The sequence below is a fragment of the Mauremys mutica genome, chromosome 19, assembly GCF_020497125.1.
Source record: "Mauremys mutica isolate MM-2020 ecotype Southern chromosome 19, ASM2049712v1, whole genome shotgun sequence".
In the NCBI taxonomy this organism is placed as follows: domain Eukaryota; kingdom Metazoa; phylum Chordata; order Testudines; family Geoemydidae; genus Mauremys; species Mauremys mutica.
In genome coordinates this window covers 1,672,299-1,695,996 of record NC_059090.1, presented here as the reverse complement: position 1 = coordinate 1,695,996, position 23,698 = coordinate 1,672,299, and the positions used below count along the sequence as shown (strand labels likewise).

General features: G+C 45.5%; 1 protein-coding gene across 3 annotated transcripts in view; it reads right to left on the bottom strand.

The window, feature by feature from the left end:
* Nucleotides 1–251: 251 nt before the first annotated feature.
* CWF19L1 (CWF19 like cell cycle control factor 1) overlaps nt 252–23,698 on the bottom strand; it is a 54,705-nt gene continuing 31,258 nt past the window's right edge. For 2 of the 3 annotated variants that reach the window (XM_044994108.1, XM_044994109.1), the window contains exons 10-14: nt 10,718–10,797; nt 8,126–8,335; nt 7,366–7,485; nt 2,808–2,905; nt 252–550 (exon numbers count right to left, since the gene is read on the bottom strand). In XM_044994108.1, the coding sequence (XP_044850043.1) occupies nt 406–550; nt 2,808–2,905; nt 7,366–7,485; nt 8,126–8,335; nt 10,718–10,797 (653 nt within the window). In that variant the 3' untranslated portion in view covers nt 252–405. The remainder of the gene's footprint in view (nt 551–2,807; nt 2,906–7,365; nt 7,486–8,125; nt 8,336–10,717; nt 10,798–23,698) is intronic. The other variant, XM_044994110.1, reaches the window with a different exon arrangement.

The window sequence follows — 23,698 nt, the reverse complement described above, 5'->3', positions numbered from 1 at the left end:
GCAACTCCCACTGAGGCACATGAACCCGTTCACATCTCTTCCCACGAGCCTCAGGGCAGGGCTGGCTGGGGGAAACAGAACTCGCTCTCCCCCTCCCGCAGGGCTGCAGCGTGTTCTGGAACCTACAAGCCCACCCCCTCCATGCTTACTGCTGCCATGTGGAGCTACCCCCATTGGGACCAGCCCTCGCCCCTCACTGGGCCTCACCTCCCTCAGCCCAGGCTCTCCTTTGCAAAGCACTAAATCCGTGACACAGAAAAGTAGAAAGTTTATTGCAGGGGTAAAAAGTGCACGCGCCGCGCCCTGCCCTGCCCCAGCATGGATTGAGTTCGGCTGCGTGCCCAGCCCAGGGCAAGGGCAGCTGCACTGACGAGGCAGGAAGAAGGGTCTGCAGGGTCCGCAGCATTACTGCAGCTCAGAAAAATCAAAAGGCTGGAAGTCTTCCCGGAAGGCCTTGGCAGTGGCCTCTGCCTCCTCCCGGCTGGCCGTACACTGTTGCCAGTCCGCTCGCCCAGGAACATTCAGAATGGCTTCGCTCGCCAACACTTCCCTGCCGGCAAATCAAAACACAGAAACCCCCTAGTCAATGGCTGGAGTATTTTAAATTGCAAATAGATTACTTGAAATAATGAGGTTACAGATTTGGCATATAGCCTCTGTGACAGCAGAGTTTCTGTTATATCAAAGCACAAGCTCAGTTCATGTTGAATACAATAGGAAAACTCCCATTGAATTCAAGGGGAGTAGATCTACCAAGTCACATTCATAAATAGCCTTGGTAGGATTTGATTTTTTATTGGTAAATGTCAATTTCACCAATCACACATGAAACGATGAAGAAATATTTCCATCAGTTATCATAAAAAAATGCTGCTTTAGTTTTATTTCAGGATATTTACTTTGTATATTTTGACATGTAATGTTGGCAATTTGTGTTAACAGTTTTCATGTACTTTTTCAATCTATATCTACTGTCATTAAACAACTGTCTGAACCCTCACCACATAATTTCCTGAAACTAAAAATTTAAATAGATTAAAAAAATGTTTAAAAATAAAGCTGATGCCTGTCATTATTATAAAATATAAAAATCAAATTTTACCAAGCCTACTTCTAAGCAGACAGAATTCCTAGCCAAAAACTTCAGTAAGCTGCTACTCAGAGGCACCACCCATCGTTAATGTTTTAAAAAGGCATTTTACTATGGAAAATGAAATGTAAACCACAGAGAATGCTGCTATCCCTTATAAAGTCAAAGAATCCTGTGGCACCTTATAGACTAACAGACGTTTTGCAGCATGAGCTTTCGTGGGTGAATACCCACTTGGTCGGATGCAAGTATTCACCCACGAAAGCTCATGCTGCAAAAACATCTGTTAGTCTATAAGGTGCCACAGGACTCTTTGCTGCTTTTACAGATCCAGACTAACACGGCTACCCCTCTGCAACTTTATAAGGGATGTCACACAGACATGATTTTGCATCACTACATTAACCTCTTCATTTGAAGCACTGTGATTTTATGATCTGAGGGTGGATAGGAATTGCAGCTCTGGAGCTAGTAGCACATAACTAACTGGAGACACATGGAATCTTTACAAACAAGTATGAAACTCCAGACCTCATTCCTCAAACAGAGAAGAGAAAGAATGGTGGGCCATCTGGTTTAAGCACATTCTGTTCTTTATTCTACCACCATGCTGCTTCATGGCCTTACACAAATGACTTCACGTCTCCGTCTCTCACTTTCTCCATCTCTAAATACTTATTTCTCTTTTGTAAGTGACTGAGATCTACAGATGAAATAAGTTCTTAAGGAGTTTAGTGTTATTTCAATAAATAAATAAATAAACTAATTAATTTGAAGATGGTAGTAATTCCTCACCTTTCTAGGTCATTAGCCTAAGTCAGGACTGCACAACTCGTAAAGCGGCGAGGGCCACATTACTCCACAGAAAACAGCTGAGGGCCGAACCCCCCGGGCCCTGCGGAAACACCCCGCCCCAGCACCTCCCGGCCCCGCGAAAACACCCCGCTCCAGCACCTCCTGGCCCCGCGAAAACACCCCGCTCCAGCTCCGCCCAGCCCTGCAGAAACAAACCCTCCTTCCCCAGTGCCGCCCCACCAAAACAGCTGTGGGCCAAAAAGGAAGGCTGGGGATGGGGAGGTGACACTTGATTTTAAATCAACCAGGGGCTCCCAGCTGAAGAGGTGGCTGGGAGCCCTCAGGGGCAAATTAAAGGGCCCGGGGCTCCGGTGGCTGGGGGAACCCAGAGCTTTCCGGGGCTGGGGCAGGGATTTAAAGGGCCCAGAGCTCCTGCCGCTGAGGGGAGCCCAAGCCCTTTAAATCCCAGCCCCAGCCCATCCACTGGAGCTGCGGCCGGGATTCAAAGGGCTCTGGGCTGCCCGCAGCGGGAATCTCTGCCGGGCAGCCCAGAGCCCTTTGACTCCCAGCCGCAGCTGAGATTTAAAGGGCTCTGGGCTCCCCGCGGCGGCGGGCAGCGCAGAGCCCTTTGATTCCTGGCTGCGGCTGGGATTTAAAGGGCTCTGGGCTCCCCGCCGTTGCAGGCAGCGCAGAGCCCTTTGATTCCTGGCCGTGGCTGGGATTTAAAGGGCTCTGGGCTGCCCGCAGAGCGCCGTGTGAGGGGGATTTACAATCCCCCCGCGGGCTGTATGTTGTGCAGGCCTGGCCTAAGTAGCCTCAGCTCCCCTCTCAACTGCTGTAGGACAGCATCTTTGGTGGGATGTATCAAGTGTATATTTTATTATACTAAACATGATGAAGTTAAATAGGAGGAAAAACAAACCTTCCAAACTGCAAGGGAAATTTTTTCCTAATTCGGTGAAAAAGCTTCTCTCCAGTATCCAGTTCGACGTAAAAATAAGGTGTCCCCGGCTGTGCAATCTAGAAGAGGGGGAATAAAGGTGATGCTGAAACATTAATCAGCATTTCACACAGTGGGAAAACCTGGATTCCCTGAGCCAAGTTTGAAAAGTACAATAATGTGACTATTGATCATTCACAGAAAGTGAGCAGAGCAGCTGATTTTTAAATACATAAGGTATCAAATGTTCAGATATAAAATCCCCCTAAAAAAACAGAAAACCTAGAAACTGCTTGTAACATAAGTGATTTTGTCGCAACTGCCAGCTAGCAGAGAGGAGGGGAGAACCAGCGTATTTTCGCCAGCGTGGGGTTAAGTGTCTCCTACTGCTGGGATACACTGTGCACAAAAGATAACACCGATACAGACGTTACGTTTCTGTGCAGCTAACATTGTGAAATCGACCAACAAAAGCCAGCAAACAAAGTTCTAGGTTAACTCAACTTGTTATTGTAGAAAACCTGTTAAAGGGCAGAAGCACAGCTGCTTTTTTCTTAGCTTTTGTTAACTCATGCCAAAACCCGGGGAGTTAGCAACTAGGCTGGAAATTAGAAGTCCTACAAAACACACTGGGAGCAACAATCTTTGCCAGCCATCAGCCCATGCAAAAAGAGACTTAACTGAAGCTTTTGATTGAAAATCTGCGATATCTGGTTTAACCTGAAACATCGCTCTGTTGATCTGTGACACAAGTCTAGTTTGTGTGTGCCCAGATTGATGGAACACCTATACTACAATAGTAGCATGTGCTCTTTTTCCTTAGAATACCACACACCTGACTAGCAGCAGCAAAGGTAGTAATACAAGACAGAATGGAGTTTGCGTAGGCCAATTTGGGCCCACGTTCACAGCTTTCAACGTTTCTGTACAACCTCAGGTGTGCAGCACGGTTTGTATTCTCACCACAGCACTATCCTGTCAAGCTACCAACTGGACACAAGGACTTTGTGGCTCCACACGTCAGAATCAAGGTTGGTCAAGTGGTGTTCATCGATAAAGAGTATGTCTGTGACACTGTCTTTTTTTGTGGAGAAGCCAAAGATTTTTAGCCCTGCCCTTCAAAGTTTCCACAATGCACCCGCACTACGAGATTGAATGTCTCTTGGGAAGACCACCAAGGTCCAGAACCTTGAAGTTGGGTCACCAGAACTCCTGGTGCAGGTGGGGATGAGCACTGATGAGTTCAAATGGTCGCAGCAAACTGGTCATCTGAAGAATAGGTCTCGCTGTCTCCTGCATGAAGTCCATGTCTCTCCTATGGACGCAAACACGTCTCTGTGCTAAGACAAAGTTCAGGATCTATCAGATCTGTGCACTGCCTACACACTGCTATATGGGTCAGAAACCTGGAGCCTCCTACAAACAAACTTGGAGCAGCTAGAGGCATTCCATGTGCGCTGTCATCACCAAATCCTGAGCATAAAACAGTTTGACTTTGTGTGAAATGGCATAATCCTGCAGTGATCTGGCCTTCCTCCAATTGCTCACTACATTCAGAAAGGGGCATTGCGTGCTCTTCAGCCATGTCACTAGGAAGGACAAAAACACCCAGTTCACTGTGCTCTCAGACTGATGTGCAAAGGGTGTCACCCTTGACCCACCCTGCCTAGAGATTCATAGATTTGCAGGATTGAGCCAGATCTGGGAACGTCACTCTATAATGTCTGGTATGATGCCATCATCCATTGTCACTCTGGCTGGAACAACGGTTCTCAGTACACTATGCGCATTTGATAATGAGGATGAAGATGATGAATTTATAAAACACTGAAGGGAAAACTGTGCATGTCTGAAATCTGTTACCAACTCACTGAGCCTGTTTTGCAGTACATTCACATGAACACTTTGCATGAACACCCCCACTTTCTGCAAACACACACCGAGACAGGCAGCTAGCGTACTATACACGTTTGTCAAACCCCAATTTGGGTGGCTTCTGTCATGCAGGCCTTCATCATTTCAAGATTCACAGAACCATAGCACTGGAAGAGACCTCAAGAGGTCGTCTAGTCCAGTCCCTTGCACTCATGGCAGGACTAAGTATTATCTAGCCCATTCCTGACAGGTGTTTGTCTAACCTTTTCTTTAAAATCTCCAATGATGGAGGTTCCACAACCTCCCTAGGTAGTTTATTCCAATGCTTAATCACCCTGACAGTTAGGAAGTTTTTCCTAATGTCCAACCTAAACCTACCTAGCTGAAATTTAAGCCCATTGCTTCTTGTCCAATCCTCAGAGGTTAAGAACAACAATTTTTCTCCTTCCTCCTTGTAACAACCTTTTATCTACTTGAAAACTTATGTCCCCTCTCAGTCTTCTCTTTTCTAGACTAAACAAACTCAATTTTTTCAATCTTCCCTCATAGGTCATGTTTTCTAGACCTTTAATCATTTTTTGTTGCTCTTCTCTGGACTTTCTCCAATTTCTCCACATCTTTCCTGAAATGTGCCACCCAGAACTGGACACAATACTCCAGCTGAGGCCTAATCAGCGTGGAGTAGAGTGGAAGAATGCTCATGTCTTGCTTACAACACTCCTGCTAATACATTCCAGAATGATGTTTGCTTTTTTTGCAACGTTACACTGTTAACTCTCATTTAGCTTGTGGTCTACTATAGCAACCAGATCCCTTTCCGCAGTGCTCCTTCCTAGACAGTCATTTCCCATTTTGTATGTATGCAACTGATTGTTCCTTCCTAAGTGAAGTACTTTGCATTTGTCCTTATTGAATTTCATCCTATTTACTTCAGACTATTTCTCCAGTTTGTCCAGATCATTTTGAATTCATTTATTTTTATTTATTTTAATTATAATCCTATCTTCCAAAGCACTTGCAACCCCCCCAGCTTGGTATCATCTGCAAACTTTATAAGTGTACTCTCTATGCCATTACCTAAATCCTTGATGAAGATACTGAACAGAACCGAACCCAGAACTGATCCCCGCGGGACCCCACTCGTTAAGATTACACTAGAGCAACATGGGGCTACAGTGCCTTAACTCCATTTGGAAACTAAAGCTGCTGCAAAATAAATCAGGTATCTTGCCAGTAGCTCCTAACACTAATACTCTGTGATCTGCACTAGCTCTGCCCATTAGCTTGTGGGTGGAGGTTCAGTCCTAATCTGACTTATGAAGCCCTACATGACCTGGGGCTTGCCTGCTTGTGATGCCTCTCCCCTTGCAAGATACTGACACAAGATCAATGGACGTGCTCAGAGTGCAGCCTCTCTGGTTTACCAGAGAAGATACTGATGGTAGGACTGGGGGCCTCAACTTAGAAATTCATTCCCTCTGCTCTGAAACCCCCTCAACAAGCTCACCCTTAGTGCACGGTGAAAAGCATTTGGAGGATGCTGAGGTTTTAAAGCACGTGTTGTGTTTGGGGTTCTGCAGGACCCAAATGAGGAGACATACACCTCATGCTGATGACTGGTTTTGTGCACAGCAAGGCAGCTGGGTTGGCTAATGTTGGTTCTGTCTCAGTTTACAATGGTCACGCTGCAGTCACGGCCCAACCCCGTCTTCCAACACCACCTGCAATGTCTGCCAATGGGCCTGTGGCTCAAGGATCAGACTCCTCAGTCACCAAAGGACCCATGAAAAATAAAACCTGGGAAAGATCATCCTTGACCTTGAGGGATCCCCGACAACGAGTGTAGTTTTAATTGGTCAAGGCTCCTACAGGCGAGCATAAAGCATCTTTACGTTTATATGTTGAAACCAACCTAAAATAATAATTTCCACAGCCCAGCCTGCTGAAAATCAAGGCCTTCTACTTTCTAACACAGAGAGGGTATTATTAAACCTTTGCATTGCTTTACATAGTAATGGAAACACATCTGTGTTATTTATTGACCAGAAGCTAGCCAGTAAACGCCTCTGCAGCATGACGAGCTCGTAATACTCCTTCTGGAAAGTGACCTGGGTTTATTCATGGCATCTAGCTGCTTTACAAGGTTAAGTAGTTTTGTTCCCATTTCCTAACAGAAGCTTTCTCTGAGCCAGCTTGAGGAAAGCCTCAGCTTTGCTTGAAGTGAACCTCAGTGCGTCAGAGTTAAAAGAAAAAGCTGGGACCTAATTTTTGGCTTGTTCCTACTTTGGCTGCAAATGTGTTTTCCAAGGAATAATGGACCCAAAGGACACAGCAAGCCAGACTGCTGCTAGTTATTACCCATTGATCCAGCAAGAAGGGCAAGTGGTTTCAAATAAAAGGAACAGGAGGAAATAGTAGCAATGTTTGATTAAAGGCCACCCCAGACAGTCAGCAATTATTGATACAGGGCTTAATGGTGGAGATGCAGAGCACCTACAACTCTCAATGTTTTCACCTCAATAGGTAAGTGCTCAGCGCCTCAAAGCTCAGGCCCACAGTGTATCACAACTCCCGACTGCTTAATCTGGTCGTGTAAGGCTACTGCTGGATGAAATGCCAAACCAGAAAGGATCAGTAAATGAGAGGTGAAAGTCTTGGTTCATACTTGCTTGATATCCGAGTGCTCTGGGATTTCTAATAATTCAATCTCCTGTTCTTGTGCTTGTAAAATAAAGGACTCTTTAATGTCTTCAGTTGCACAGCAGCTGAGTGGTACAGGAATCACCTGGAGATGGTGGACACAAGAAAAAGACTAAAAGTTCTTGAAACATTTTCATGACTATCCTCCAATACCCTTTGTGGTAGATGAGGCCACTCTGAAACGGTCACAGGTCCACCAGGTAGAAAACCACCCAATGCACCTTCCATAATCCATGCAGCAGAAACTGGTCACTGAGCATCAGTGTTTTCAGCCACTGGCCGAAGACTTGTACGTGTTATAGCACACGCTTGGAAGCTTTCCTGCCTAGCTCAGTACCTTGAACACTAACCCACTGCACATGCCAAGGAGAGCTGCTAAAACCAAAGCAGGAGGAGAGCCTACCGGCTTGCATGAAGCCCTTCTGATCTTTATCAGTTGAAGATGATAAATGTTCCAGTCTATTGACACTGGCCTCCAGTAAACTCAGCTCTCTGCACTTGCTGTAGCAAGAAAAATTAAACATGTTCAAGTGGCCATTTAAGTGGTCACAGGGGTTTTACCTTTATCCTGCTTCCCATCTGCTGGTCGCAAGATTATTTACAATTTGGGATGCCAAGGAGGAAAACCAGAGAAGGGAGTTTGCCTGTACTTGGGTTGAAATGTGAGCTGTTCCCTTTCAAAGCAGCTTAGATTGTGTTCTTCCACTGGTGTGTTATAACCCTACCTGCAACTGTAGGTGCTGACTCCTGTAATTTCTTTCAAACAACACGTATCTTTTTCCTTTGCTTCTGAAAAACTTCTTCAGGGCAGATTTGTACTTGTCTATTTCTTCCATCGCCTCTGAAGAAAGTTCAACCACTGACTGGTAATGCCCAATAGGTAAAATCAGGACATGATCATTGGATAAGCCACCCTTGGCAAGAGCAAGATAGCACTAGAACAGAACAAGAAATCAGAAAATACATAAGCAACTATTCACAGCAAACCAACTCAGACCTTGCCATGGTTATTCCCCCATGGCTAACCCGGCTCACAGTTGCAAGATTCAAAAGACAAAAATCAACAAAATACCCCAGGCTCTACTTCAAGGAGAGTTTGTAGCAGGCTGTCAATTATCAGATGACTTAAAAAAGGGTAGGGCAGGGCAAAGTCAGGTGGCAATAAATGGGATTTCTGGATATGACGCCGCTTGAAAGAAAATCCACTTGGGAATTTATGGTTGGGTTTAAAATAAAGAATGAATTAATTTGATCCTGTAATAGTTCATAATCAGCTAATTTTGGTTTATACTCCACAGCAGCAGCAGCAGCTTTACGCAAAGTGGAATAGCCAGCTATCAACACCGTTTAACCCAGAGGAGGTCACGGAATCAGGGCTCAGGTGTTCTTACACCTGAAGGACATAATGGTCTCCAACTAGATAGAAAGTTATCCAGAGAAAAAGATCACCAAAGACATATAAATAAGAAGGTTTAATCATTAAGAAATGCATTTGATTTCATGATATTAGGAAAAACTTTTTCACTCAGAGAGTGGTGAAGCACTGGAATGGGTTACCTAGGGAGGTGGTGGAATCTCCTTCTTTAGAGGTTTTTACGGTCAGGCTTGACAAAGCCCTGGCTGGGATGATTTAGTTGGGAATTGGTCCTGCTTTGAACAGGGGGTTGGACTAGATACCTCCTGAGGTCCCTTCCAACCCTGATATTCTACGATTCTATGATTTGAGCTGGAATTTTGCAGAGAGCCAGTAGGTTCCACTGCTGAAGTAGGTTTCCATCTCAGGACAGGCTTGGACCAGGTCTGCACTAGAAAAGGTTTGTTAATGTAGCTTGTGACAAACAGGGAATTTTTTTGTAATATTTTTGTGACACCACTGGGTGATGCAGTTTCCCTCAGACTTGGCTCAGCTATCCATGGTGGGGGGAGGAAAGGGACGGGAAACGGATTAAGTTTGCTCTCAGGGCAGACTAAGACGTAAGTGTGTGGGGGTGTGGGCTAGCTGGCTGAGCAGACCGAGTGCATCATTAAAAAGATTGGCCAAGGCCAACCCGTATCAGTGGAGAATCTGAGAAGACAATGGAAATCCAGTCACCAGGATATTGACATCTAGCAATCAATGACCCAGAGGGAGGAGAAAGAGGTGGGGGAATAAACATGGGCTCCGGCAAAAACTTGGGAGCTCTTTCACCTGGGAACTGACTAAGGAAGGAAGTCAGAGACACAGAGCCTGAAAATGGGAGTTCCCTACAGCTTGGCTAGTGAATTGCTCTGGGTTGACTAGCATGGACTATGCTTTAATGTTTATGGCTCTATGCTAACCTAAGGAATTCCAATGCTATATTCCAGCAGACTAATACAGCCGACTGTTTTGAAAATGCTGCTTGAGTGTCACTGCAAATACAGCGTGAAGTGCATGAGTCCCTGAAGCGTGTACCAGTCTCTAACCAAGAGTCTCTCTCAGCTGGACTTGGCAAGCAGAGCTCACAGTGTGAAGCAGGAGTGCTGAAGACCTCCAAGTTCAGTCTCAGGAGGCAGGGAGGCCACGTAGCCTACCCTGAAGGAAGAGTGAGACCCCTTTGGGACTCTGGCACGCTGAAGGGATTCTGCCAAGAGACTATTCTAAAGCTGGGGTGTAGCACTGATTTTGTGGATTTGTGACACAAATAAAATGGCAAACCCTCCTAATGCAGTCATGCCTTATACTAGCAAAAAAGAAAAAAGACGTGATGCTGTCCATACAGCTACATTGGTTTATCTCACAGAATAAACCATATTGGTAGAAGCACTTTTTTGCCAATATAACTGCATTTATACTAGGGCTTTGGCAGGTATAAAAATGACATTAAAGAAAAATCGCCCTGACTGACATTACTATGCTGGGAAATCTTTCTAGTGCAGATGTGGCCTTGCCGTGGTTCCCTGAGCACAAGCAAAGATAAGAAAAGTTATCTAACTGCAGAGTAGAATAAACTGTCCTGCTGGGAGATCTTAGGGACATGATTGAAGTTGGAATCACAGAGTTACATGCTCACACTCAGGACATCGTTTGTGGTTGATACATAGTCAAAATGGGCTATAGCGCCTCTTGTGTTGAACAGCAGTGAAACTGGACAGTGTCAGGTTTCCTTTGAGGTTTTTGAGAGGATAATCAGAGGTTTCTGTGACCTGTAGCTGCCAGACAACCCTTTTGTGTATAAGTTTAGGATATTTTTAATTGCAGTTTAAAGTCAAGTGTTAAAAAGAAAGTGGCTTTAAATCGTAAGCATCAGTACAACACTGCACTTTTCTGTGAGAAGAATGTGCCAGGAAGTACTCACGTGTGTGCCGATACTAACAACCAAATGTTTCTCAACGTCAGGGCTGGAAAGACAGAACCAGCAGGGGCCAGTTGGCTGACCTTTATTAGGAGAAAAAGAACAAAAACTGTTACCGTAAACATTCTTTTCATAGAGATAACAGGATCACAGCTAAGCACTCAAAGGTTAGCATATGGATGTTACTGTAAATATACTTATTTTTGGTGTAAGAACTGGTTGGAAGGCCAAGGCGATGTTTTCTGGTGCCCTGTCTCTTTAAGAACATAAGAGCAGCCATACTGGGTCACACCAATGGTCTAACGCAATATCTGGTCTTCTAATAGAAACCACAACCGGAAGCTTCAGATAGAATGAACAAAACAGGGCAATTTCAAATGATCCATCTTGTTGTCCAGTCCCAGCTGCTGGCAGGTGAAGGTTTAAGGTTGTGCCCCGACCGTTTTGGCTAAAAGCCATTGATGGCCTTATCCTCCAGGGGCATACCCAATTCTTTTTTTTTTAAACTCAGTTATACTTTTGGCCTTCATAAAATCCCATGGCAAGGATTCCGGAGGCTGACTGCACATTGTGTGAAGATGACTTGATCATTTATAATATGCAAGCAGAGTCCAGAGCAGGAATATATATACACTTGGTGCTTTAATGGAGCCAACTTCACAAAGTTAAAAACAATTATGAGCCCGATAAGTTGGGAGGATGAATTTCATCAGAAAAAGTTGAATGATAATTTGGAATAATTTAAGAACACATTCCTAGATGCTCCAAAAGCCACAATCCCACAGATGAGGAAACCCGCACTGGTTAAAAAAATACCTGGTTTAAAGGAGAAGCGAAGGCAGCTATAAAAATTAAAAAATAGTAGGTAACAAATGGAAGAAAGGGAAATGTATAATAATGAATATAAATCAGAAGTTAGCAATGGTAGAAAATTAAAAAGGCAAGCCAAGGGACACAAGGAGAAATGTATGGCCAGTAGAGTTAAGGACAGTAAGGAGGGTTTTTTTTACATATATTAGGAACAAAAAGAATCCTCCTGACAATGGCACTGGTCCATTGCTATTTGGAAATGGTAGAATTACCAATAATAATAATACAGAAAAGCATAAGTGTTCAGTAAATATTTTTGTTATGTATTTAGGGAACACACATGATATAGTCCCATTATGTGTAATCATAACACTGCATTCCACTAGTATTTCTGGAATCTGTTAAACAGAAGCTCCTAAAAATCAGACATGTTTTCAGTCAGCAGGTCCAGATCACTTCCATCCAAGAGTTTTAAAAGAGCTGACAGAAGGGCTCACTGAACTGTTAATGTTGATTTTCAATACGTCTTGGATGCACTGGGGTACTTCCAGAAGACTGGAAGAAAACCAACATGTAATTTTTAAAGAGTGTAATAGGATGACCCAGGTCATTAGAGGCCTGTCAGTTTGACAAAAATCCTGGGAAAGATAATGGAGCAGCTAATAAAGGGCTCAATTAATAAAGAATTAAGGAGGGTAATGTAATTAATGCAAATCAATATGGGTTTATGGAAAATAGATCCTGTCAAATTAACTTGATATCTTTTTTTATGACATTATATATTTGCTTGCTAAAGATAATAGTGTTGATGTAATATACTTTGACTTCTCTGAGGTATTTCACTTGATACTGCACAACATTTTGGTTAAAAAACTAAAATGATATAAAATTAATATGGCACACATTAAATGGATTAAAAACTGGCTAACTGATAAGATCTCAAAAATGTAACCATAAATGGGCAATAGTCATTGAGTGCATTTGATTTTCAACAAGGTCCCGTGGGGATAGGTTTTTGGCCCTACAGTTTCTAACATTTTTATCAGTGACCTGGAAGAAAACATAAAATCATCACTGATAAATTTTGAAGATGACACAAAATTTGGAGGATTGGTAAACAATGAAGAGGACAGGTCACTGATTCAGAGCAATCCAGACTGTTTGGTAAATGGGGCACAAGGAAATAATGTGCCTTTTAATCCAGCTAAATGTAAAGGTATACATCTAGGAACAAAGAATGGAGGCCATCCCTACAGGATGGGTACTTTATCCTTTCAAGCAATGACTCTGAAAATTACTTGGCGGTCATGGCGGATAATCAGATGAGCTCCCACTGTGATGATGTGGCCAAAAGCGCTCTTGGGATGCACAATCTGGGGAATCTCAAGTAGGAGCAGAGAAGTTTTTACCTCTTTATTTGGCACTGATGCGACCACTGCCGAAATCCTGTGTCCAGTTCTGAGGCCCACAATTCAAGGAAGATATTGATAAATTGGAGAGGGTTCAGATCTCTCATATTGTGGCAGAACTTGTCCCTGAAATTATGGATATCAGAGCCATGTGGGCCAATATAGCCAAGTTGTGGTCCATATGGGAAAGGGACATTTGGACAATTCGGAGGAAACCAAGGACCATAATGAGAATAAGCATCCACACATCTAGTAAGAAGATCCTTGTCATTGTTTTTCCCTCCATCTATATGGCTTCTTTTCTGGCACTTGAACCAGGGAAACCTCAAGGATTGGTGACTCAGGTTCTGGAGTGACCTAGGGTCTGCTGAAGACACAAAAGAATTACTTGGAACTGCAAAATTATTTGTAAAAGACATCTGGATTGAGGATGTTGCAGATGCCTCTTCCCAAACTGAAGATCTCTGAGCAGCTGAAACCACTGGTGCAGAGTGGGACTGGATTGAAGCTACTAGTGCCAGCAAAGGAAGCCCCACAGAGAACCATCCTGAGCACTCTTATGCCAGGAGGAACAGTGCTGATGCAGCTAGTGTCAAAGAGAGAGGATTCCAGTCCTGCTCCTTCCCCCACCTCGGCTGCTTACTTGCTCGTGTGTTTGGTGTCATATCTTGGGTGAGTAGAATTGGAGGGATGATTCAGAAAGGAAGAAGCTTCTGTGGCTGGTCTGTGTTCAGAGTCCAACATAGCTTTCATGGATTTTTCCATGAGGAAAAGCTTGTCTGGATTGCCTGTCCTTTTGTGCATGCTTCTTGGAAGACCTGCATATGGCACATTTATCCAGGGACAATAAATGTAAATGCTAGTCAACCCAGAGAAATTCACTAGCCAAGCTGTAGGGAACTCCCATTTTCAGGCTCTGTGTCTCTGACTTCCTTCCTTGGTCAGTTCCCAGGTGAAAGAGCTCCAAGTTTTTGGCAGAGCCCATGTTTATTCCCCCACCTCTTTCTCCTCCCTTTGGGTCACTGATTGCTAGATGTCAATATCCTGGTGACTGGATTTCCATTGTCTTCTCAGATTCTCCACTGATACGGGTTGGCCTTGGCCAATCTTTTTAATGATGCACTCAGTCTGCTCAGCCAGCTAGCCCACACCCCCACACACTTACTGTCTTAGTCTGCCCTGAGAGCAAACTTAATCCGTTTCCCGTCCCTTTCCCCCCCCCACCATGGATAGCTGAGCAAAGTATGAGGGACAGTAAAGGCATCTGTCATGGGTGTAGTGAGATGAAAAACCCACGCACGAGGGGGGCGCATGACTTAAACCCTTGTGACCTAATCTGTGCCATAAGAAGATATCCCCCCCCCTTTTCTTTTGCTGGCTTACTGCTAACAAACTACATAAAACAGTAACAACGAATAACTAACTATAACAAACTACTAACTACATAGCAAGAATAGTACAAAGGGACACTATGTTGTTCTGACTCAATACTTAAAGGCAGCTTGAAGGAACTGTGTGGCAGCTGGGGTCACTGTACCCTCGGGTGTGGAGGGTATGCAGGGAAGGGGTGAGAGGGCATGCAAGGCACATCCGCAACCCCTGCTGGAGCCGGTTGGTGAAAATGTTCAGAACTCCTGTGCTAGGGCACAGACATAAGCAAGTGGGATCCCCGTGTGCAGTAACTCGAAGAAGTGGAGATTAATAGTAGTGAGCTTACAGAGCCCACACGTAAGGCCGTTTAGCCTCACACCACACCAGCCTTCATACTTATTTTTTTTTAAGTGATACTAACAGTTTCCCATCAATGCTGACCAACTGCTTAGTATTTTCTACCCTTTGATTGTCTCATTTAGCTTGTAAGCTCCTTGGGTGCAAGGGACCATTTCTTCCTTTGTATTTGTGAAGTGCAAAACATAATGGGGTTCCGTTCTGGACTGGGGCATTCAGATGTTACCACAAAGTAACTAAAAAGAGGAAGTTACTCACCTTGTGCAATAACGACGGTTCTTTGAGATGTGTCCCCTTAAGGGGTCTCCACTGTAGGTGTATCTGCCCCCTGCGCCTCTATTCAAAGATTTTAGGTAGCAGTCTCTGTTCGGCCCACACATGCACCCTCCCTTCCTCATGGTCTGCCTCAAGGCTATGTAGCACTGTGTGGGCAAATTGTCCGCAGTTCCTTCACTACTGCAGAGTTCCTTGACGGGAATTCCGAAGCAGAGGGGAAGAGGGCAGGTTATGGAGCACCACAGGGACACATTGCAAAGAAATATTGTTACTGCACAAGGTGAGTAACTTCCTCCTCTTCTTCAAGTACAGTAACTCCTCAATGAACATCGGCCCAGTTAACGTTGCTTTGTTATGTCACTGATCAATTAGAGAACATGCTTGTTTAAAGTTGCTCCCTAAAAACGTTGTTTGGCAGCCGCCTGCTTTGTCCACTGCTTGCAGAAAGAGCAGCCTTTTGGAGCTGGCTGGTGGGGGCTAGGAACCAAGGTGGGACGGCAGCCTCCCTATCAGCTCCCCGCTCCCCTAAGTTCCTTGTGCGGCAGCCGCCCAGCAGGCTATCATAAGAACATAAGAAAGGCCGTACCGGGTCAGACCAAAGGTCCATCTAGCCCAGTATCTGTCTAACGACAGTGGCCAATGCCAGGTGCCCCTGAGGGAGTGAACCTAACAGGCAATGATCAAGTGATCTCTCTCCTGCCATCCATCTCCATCCTCTGACAAACAGAGGCTAGGGACACCATTCTTACCCATCCTGGCTAATAGCCATTTATGGACTTAGCCATCATGAATTTATCCAGTCCCCTTTTAAACATTATTATAGTCCTAGCCTTCACAACCTCCTCAGGTAAGGAGTTCCACAAGTTGACTGTGCGCTGCGTGAAGAAGAACTTCCTTTTATTTGTTTTAAACCTGCTGCCTATTAATTTCATTTGGTGACCCCTAGTTCTTGTATTATGGGAATAAGTAAATAACTTTTCCTTATCCACTTTCTCAACATCACTCATGATTTTATATACCTCTATCATGTCCCCCCTTAGTCTTCTCTTTTCCAAACTGAAGAGTCCTAGCCTCTTTAATCTTTCCTCATATGGGACCCTCTCTAAACCCCTAATCATTTTAGTTGCTCTTTTCTGAACCTTTTCTAGTGCTAGAATATCTTTTTTGAGGTGAGGAGACCACATCTGTACACAGTATTCGAGATGTGGGCGTACCATGGATTTATATAAGGGCAATAATATATTCTCAGTCTTATTCTCTATCCCCTTTTTAATGATTCCTAACATCCTGTTTGCTTTTTTGACTGCCTCTGCACACTGCGTGGACATCTTTAGAGAACTATCCACGATAACTCCAAGATCTTTTTCCTGACTCGTTGTAGCTAAATTAGCCCCCATCATGTTGTATGTATAGTTGGGGTTATTTTTTCCAATGTGCATTACTTTACATTTATCCACATTAAATTTCATTTGCCATTTTGTTGCCCAATCACTTAGTTTTGTGAGATCTTTCTGAAGTTCTTCACAATCTGCTTTGGTCTTAACTATCTTGAGTAGTTTAGTATCATCTGCAAACTTTGCCACCTCACTGTTTACCCCTTTCTCCAGATCATTTATGAATAAATTGAATAGGATTGGTCCTAGGACTGACCCTTGGGGAACACCACTAGTTACCCCTCTCCATTCTGAACTATCGATTGTCAGCAGTTCAGCTGTCCCTCCCCCCACTGCCGTGTGCTGCTCCTGCCCTCTGCCTTGGAGCTGCTCCCGGGAGCTTCCTGCCTGCTGGGGGGGTGAGGGGGGGAGGAGTTGTTCCCTTCCCCCCCGGCTCCTGTACACCATCTCCACAGAGCGGGGGGGGAGACAGGACAGGGCTCAGGATGGAGGAAGCTTGCTGGCAGCAGCTGCTGTCTCAACTTGCTGATCTACAGTACTTAAAAAGGCACTGTACTTAGAGTGGAGTCAGCGTGCTTAAAAGGGCAATGCGCGTCTCTCTCTCTCTCACACACACACACACGGTCTGTCTGTCTCTGTCACACAGACTGTGCGTGTGTGTGTGTCTCTCTCTCTCACACACACACACACAGCACTTTGGAAATTGTTTGTTTAAAAGTGTGTGTGTGTGTGTGTGTGTGTGTGTGTGTGTGTGTGTGTGTGTGTGTGTGTGTGTGTGTGTGTGTGTGTGTGTGTGTGTGTGTGTGTGTGTGTGTGTGTGTGTGTGTCCTTTTGTCTGGCGAAAAAAATTTCCCTGGAACCTAACACCCACCATTTACATTAATTCTTATGGGGAAATTGGAGTCACTTAACATCATTTCTCTTAAAGTAGCATTTTTCAGGAACATAACTACAACGTTAAACGAGGAGTTAGTGTAGTGTCCCTATAGGTGCTCCGCTGTAGGTGACTCCACAGCAGTATGTCCCATGGACAGCTGGGGCTTCGGAGTGGATCCTATTACTGATAACACAGTGGAGCTGAAGATGGTATCAGGAGTCTGAGTCTTGGGTAATTGCATAGTGTTCTCTGAAAGTATGGCCAGAGGCCCACGCTGCTGCCCTGAAGATTTCAGAGATGAGGACTGTGACGGGATCCCTGGGGTACAACCTGGAACTGGGGTACCACTGTGCCCTCTTAACTCTCCAGCAAGGGCTGCCTCTCACAATGTTTTTGCAAGTGACAAGCAGCAAACCCCTCCAAGTGCTGTCATCACTCAACACAGTGGCATGTGGAGCCCCACACCCAGCTCCCTGAGCCACTCATGAATCACACAGAGAAAGGCACCAGCAAATCTCCCAAGGCCCCAGCCTTGCACCCCAGGAATATATCATTGTGCACCACTTCAAATCCTTTCTTGAGTAATGCAAGTATTTTGATTAGTTCACCACTTCATCAAAGGAAAGTGGACATGTACCTTAACAGAACAAGGAGCAATGGTCTCAAGTTGCAGTGGCGGAGGTTTAGGTTGGATATTAGGAAAAGCTTTCTCACTAGGAGGGTGGTGAAACACTGGAATGGGTTACCTAGGGAGGTGGTGGAATCTCCTTCCTTAGAGGTTTTTAAGGTCAGGCTTGATAAAGTCCTGTCTGGGATGATTTAGTTGGGGTTGGTCCTGCTTTGAGCAGGGGGTTGGACTAGATGACCTCCTGAGGTCCCTTCCAAGCTTGATATTCTATGATTCTTTGTAAGATGAGCAGATTTCCCAAATACTTTAGACAAACTCACTGGTAAGGATAAAACATTAAAATAATTTATTAACTACAGAAAGATAGATTTTAAGTGATTATAAGTGGTAGGCACAAAAGGTACCAAAGAAAATAAAAGACAAGCACGCAGTCTAAATCCTAACCCTTATTAGACTAAACAATATTTGGATTAAGCGTTTTTTCTCACCCGACTGCATGTTGCAGGCAGGACCATATTGACACCTCATGCGCCCCTAAGCACAGCATCCTCATGCCCCCCCCCCACATCCTAGAATGCCAGCGCCCTTAGGTATGTGCCTACTGTGCCTAACTGGAAATCTGGCCCTGGTTGCAGGTAGATTACAGTCCTTAATACACACGCTTTCTTTCCCTTAAAGCTTGGGACCAGTCTCCTCAGTTTAGGTCTTTGTTTTCCCAGCACTCTTGTTGCTTCCAGCGTAGGTGGGGGAGGAGAAAGGTACAAGCACGATGCCGCCATCCCTTATTTTATACTCTCAGTCCATGTGCCTGGAAAATACTAGCCCAGACATGCCCTGGTGGGCCCTGCTGAGTCTCAGAGTTGAGTAATCCTCCTATTGTGTGATGCCTGCACAACTCTCTTACAGAACTGTGCATCCCTTGTTTACAACTCCGCTGCTGATTAATGGTTGTTTAACACCTGCCTGGGTGTTGGTCACCTCCTTCACTGGCGAACTAGCAATGGACAACTCCCAGACTTACACCATATTTCAATGACAGCCATACAGCAAAATCTCATAACTTTATACACACTAATGAGATGCATATTTTGACAGAACAATGGTTTTCAGCAGGTCATAACCTTTCCTATGAGATCTTACATTGCATGCTTTGAATGACATATCACAACCATATACGAATGCTGAATATGGGGGTTACACTGTGGTACTTTGAGGTACAGTATGTCACAGGGACATCTTTAAGAAACACAACCGAGGTGGAAACGTATCTTGTAGAATGCATGCTACAGAAAGACACCTCCTTCATCTCGCCAGACTTAGCACTTCCCCCTCTGGTGGTGACAGGCCTGAGGTAAATCAGCCCCACTCTGGGCAGTATTTGTCTCCCCTCTCTGTGCTCCTTTCATCATATTTTCAGGGTAGCCCTCGGGATTGGCCTAAGGGGTGAACCTCCACCAAACAAAAATCAAACAGTCTCACAAACACAAAAATAAAGGGGATACCTTTCCCTGCCTCCTCGCTGGGTTGTCCTGTTTGCCCTGGAGTGTCAGCCCTTTCCTAGCAGGCACTCAGGTTTGGCTGTTTCCCCTCTGGGAAGAAGCACAGCCTCTCACCCTGGAAAAGCTTATTTCCCTGCTGCCACTAGCCTGGCAGCTGCTTGTCTCTCTCTTCCCCCTTTCTCTCACCAGAGGAGGGGTTTTAAAAGATGTCAGGGAGCCCTTGAAAGGATTCAGGTGTCCCCAATTGACCTGAGGTAACCCCTTCTCAACTTGTAGAAAAAAGGGCCTTTAACATTCTCAGGCTGACATATCGCCCTTCCAGCACCCTCTTGCAGCCGTCCAGCCTGACTTTGTCACATATTCTCCCCCCTCTCAACACCATGGGGTTGGGCTACTTGGGTCGAAAAACAGTGCACCACTGACATGCCTCAGCGTTACCATGCTTGGTCTCTGACCTGTGTTGCACTCTGAAGTGGAAGGGTTGTAACAACAGGAACCATCTCGTTACCCTTACATTTCTTTCTTTGTTCCAGTGAACCCATTTCAGGGGGGCCTGGTCAGTGATGAGGGTAAATCTCCATCCAAGTAGGCAGTATCAGAGGATTTCCGTGGCCCACTTTACCGTAAGGCATTCCTTCTCTACCATGGCCTACTTTTGTTCTCTGGGTAGGAGCTTCCTATTAAGAAACAGGACTGGGTGTTCTTCCTTTCCTAGCATTTGAGAAAGTACGGCTCCTAACCCAGCCTCAGAGGCATCGGTTTGTAGTATAAACTCCTTCTCAAAGTCTGGGGCTACTAGTACTGGGTTATTGCAGAGGCCAGTCCTCAGATCGGCAAAAGCTTCTTCAGTTGTGCCGATCCATTTCAATATCGCTGGGCCCCAAGCCTTTATCAGATCTATCAACGGGTATGCTAGGTAGCAAAGTGGGGAATGAATCGCCTGTAGTATCCAACTATCCCCAGGAATGCTCTGACCTGTGTCTTCCAGATCGGTCGGGCACCTTTGTATCACCTCTAACTTGTTCAGTTGGGGGCAGGTTTTACAATGCCCCTCCCCATGATGTACCTGAGTTATTTGGTTTCTGATAGCCCTATTGCACATTTGGGGGTGAAACCTGCCTTCCTCAGTGTCCAGTACTGCTTGCATCTTTTCTAGGTGCATCTCCCAGTCTGGGCTATGTATGATGACATCAGCGAGGTAAGCGGCTGCATACTTGCCATGTGGATGTAACAGCTTATCTATGAGCTGCTGGAAAGTTGCAGGAGCCCCATGTAACCCAAAAGGGAGGACAGTGTACGGTACAATCCTTCTGGTGTAGAAAAAGCAGCCTTCTCTTTGGCTTCCTTGGCCAGAGGGATGTGCCAATAACCCTTGGTCAGGTCAAGGGTGGACAGGAATGGTGCTTTTCCCAATCACTCAATTAGCTCATCTATCCGAAGTATACGGTAAGCATTGAACCGGGACACCTCATTTTATTTTCAGAAGTCATTGCAGAATCTCATGCTGCCATCTGGGTTAGGTACCAGGACAACTGGACTGGACCATTGACTATGAGACTCCTCAATGACTCCTAGCTCTAGCAGTCTCCTAACTTTGATCTTGATCTTTTTGCCTCTGGGATCTGGTATGCCTTAATATTCACCTTTACTCCAGGATCTGGAATGATGAACTTCTGTAGTCCTGCCTGGCTTCTCCGAGAACACACGGTGGTTTCGTTCAATCATATTCATAACTTCTGCTTGTTGTTCAGGCGTCAATTTGGGGGATATTCCCACCTGTCCCTGATGTTTATTTTCTTGGGGTGGGAGCAGCAAAGAGTCCTGTGGCACCTTATAAACTAACAGACGTATTGGAGCATGAGCTTTCGTGGGTGAATACCCTCTTCGTCGGATGCATGCATTCTTGGGGTGGTGTCTCTAGGGAGACCAGATGAGCATCCCTGTCTTGCCAGGGCTTCAACAGGTTGATATGGTAGATCACTTCTGGCAATCAGGCGGTCAAACCTTATAGATGACCTCCCCAACGGCTTCTATTACTTCATATGGTCCCTGCCATCTGGCCAGGAGTTTGCTCTTAGCTGTGGGGACCAGCACCACTACCCGATCTCCCACCTGGAATTTCCGGGCCATCGCTCGGCAATCGTAATAGGTCTTTTGGGTCCATATGTTCCCACACTAGGGGGGTGACTTGGGCTATTCTGTCCCTCATCTGCATCACATGCTCAATGATGTTTCTTCCCTGGTTAAGCTATTCTTTCTAGCCCTCCTGGGCAACGTCCAGTATGCAACAGCGGTGGAAACCATATAACAGCTCAAAAGGGGAAAAGCTGGTTGAAGACTGGGGAACCTCCCTGATAGCAAACATCAGGTAAGGTAGTAAGATAGCCCAATTTTTCCCATTCTGGCTCACCACTTTCCGTATTGTGTTCTTCAATGTCCTATTAAGACATTCGACGAGGACATCAGTCTGTGGATGGTAGACTGACGTTCTTAGTCCCATATGTGGAGCATCGCACACAAGTCCCTCATCAACTTTGACACAAATCTTAGTCAAAATCTCTTTGGGTATCCCCACCCTAGAGAAAATTTGAATTAATTCCTTAGCTATCATCTTGGACACTGTGTTTCATAGGGGTATGGCTTCTGGGTATCAGGTGGCGTAGTCCAGAACAATGAGTGCACACTGATGGCCATGGGCTAACTTCTCCAGTGGGCCTATTAGGTCCATGGCAATCCTCGAATGGGACTTCAATAATTGGAAGAGGTACTAAAGGGACCCTTAAGTGTGGTGGGGGGCCATGTAACTGGCATTCTGGGCAGAAGGCACAATATCATCGGACCTCCATATAAACTCCTGGCCAAAAGAACCTCGATAGGATTTGATCGAGGGTCTTATCTACCCCTATATGTCCTCTGAACAAATGACTATGAGTTAGGTCCAACACTGCTCTCTGGTGCCTTTGAGGTACCAAGAGCTGCTCCACTTCTTCCTCTTGTATTCGGACTACTCTAGATAATAGGTCCCTTTTTATCATGAAGTATGGCCTGGGCCTTTGGTTTTCCCCTCCCCTGGAACCCCATATTCACCTCAACTACCTCTTCTCTAATATTATCATATAGTGGATCATTGGCCTGATCCTGCCCAAGATTCTCAAAGGAGGTTCCAATATGCCCAAATTCAAGGGGACCTATTTTTGTTTCCCTCCCAGGACTGGTCTCCGTGTAATTGGTCCAGCTTCCAGCTCGTCAACTATCTGAGTTGCCCCATGACAGCTGCACAAGATTTCTTCCCTACGAGCACCGCTTTTTGGTTCAGGGCCAAGATCCCAGTTCCCAACCTCTTGTCTGCCCTCCTCTCTCATCTAGTTTTCCAGGGCCTTCCCAGTTGTAAAGAATAAATCCTCTTGACCCAGCACATCTCTTCCCCAGTAGTCTGAGAAAGTTCTTTGTCCATTCTTTGGTCTCTCTCCAAGGGTGAGGAACTCGTCATAAGAGAAAGGGTTATTTTGGCTGACCCATCCTCATAGGTCCAACAGTAGTCCTCTCATGAACCTGTCCAACACTACGACTTCCATAATCTTCTCCGGGCTGCAGATCTCGGGGTGCAGCCATCTCCGCATTAGATGGATCAGGTCGAACAGCTAGGACCTCGGTGCTTTGCCATCCTGGTACCTCCACTTGTGGAACCTCTGGGCCCTTATGGTGGTCGTTACCCCAGACCACGCCAGGATCTCAGCCTTCAACTGAGGGTAATCTGTAGCCACTTCTGTGGCCATGTTGTAGTGGGCCTTCTGGGTCTCCCCACACAGGAAAGGGGCAAGGATGCTGGCCCACTGGTCTTGGGGCTAGGCCTCATGTAGGACCATTCTCTCAAAGGTAAGAAGGTACGGCTCCACATCATCTTCCACTGTCATCTTCTGTAGGTAACTACTTGCCTTAGGGACTGTGACCCATTGTGGCCATGTGTCAGAACTGTCAGGGCTTTCTGCTGGTTCACGAACTCCTGCAGAGGGACTTGATCCGGGGTGCCTGGCTCATCAGTAGCTGATTCGTTTCCTGCTGTAGCCATACTGACTCCTGTTGGTGGCCATCTGGATCCCGATAGCCTCCTGTTGTGCTGCCATGGCCTGTACCAGTGCCCTCACTACATTGTCCATTTTGTGGGGAAACGGTAATTTACCTTGCCACAGGTTGGTTTGCCACAAAGTCAAATCCCACTTCTTACAACACGTATGGCAAGGCATCTCCTTTTTGTCACCAGACTTAGCACTTCTCTTTCTGGCGGTGACAGGCCTAAGGTAAATCAGCCCCACTCTGGGCAGTGTCTTACCCACAATGCTCCTTTTGCCGTATTTTCAGGGTT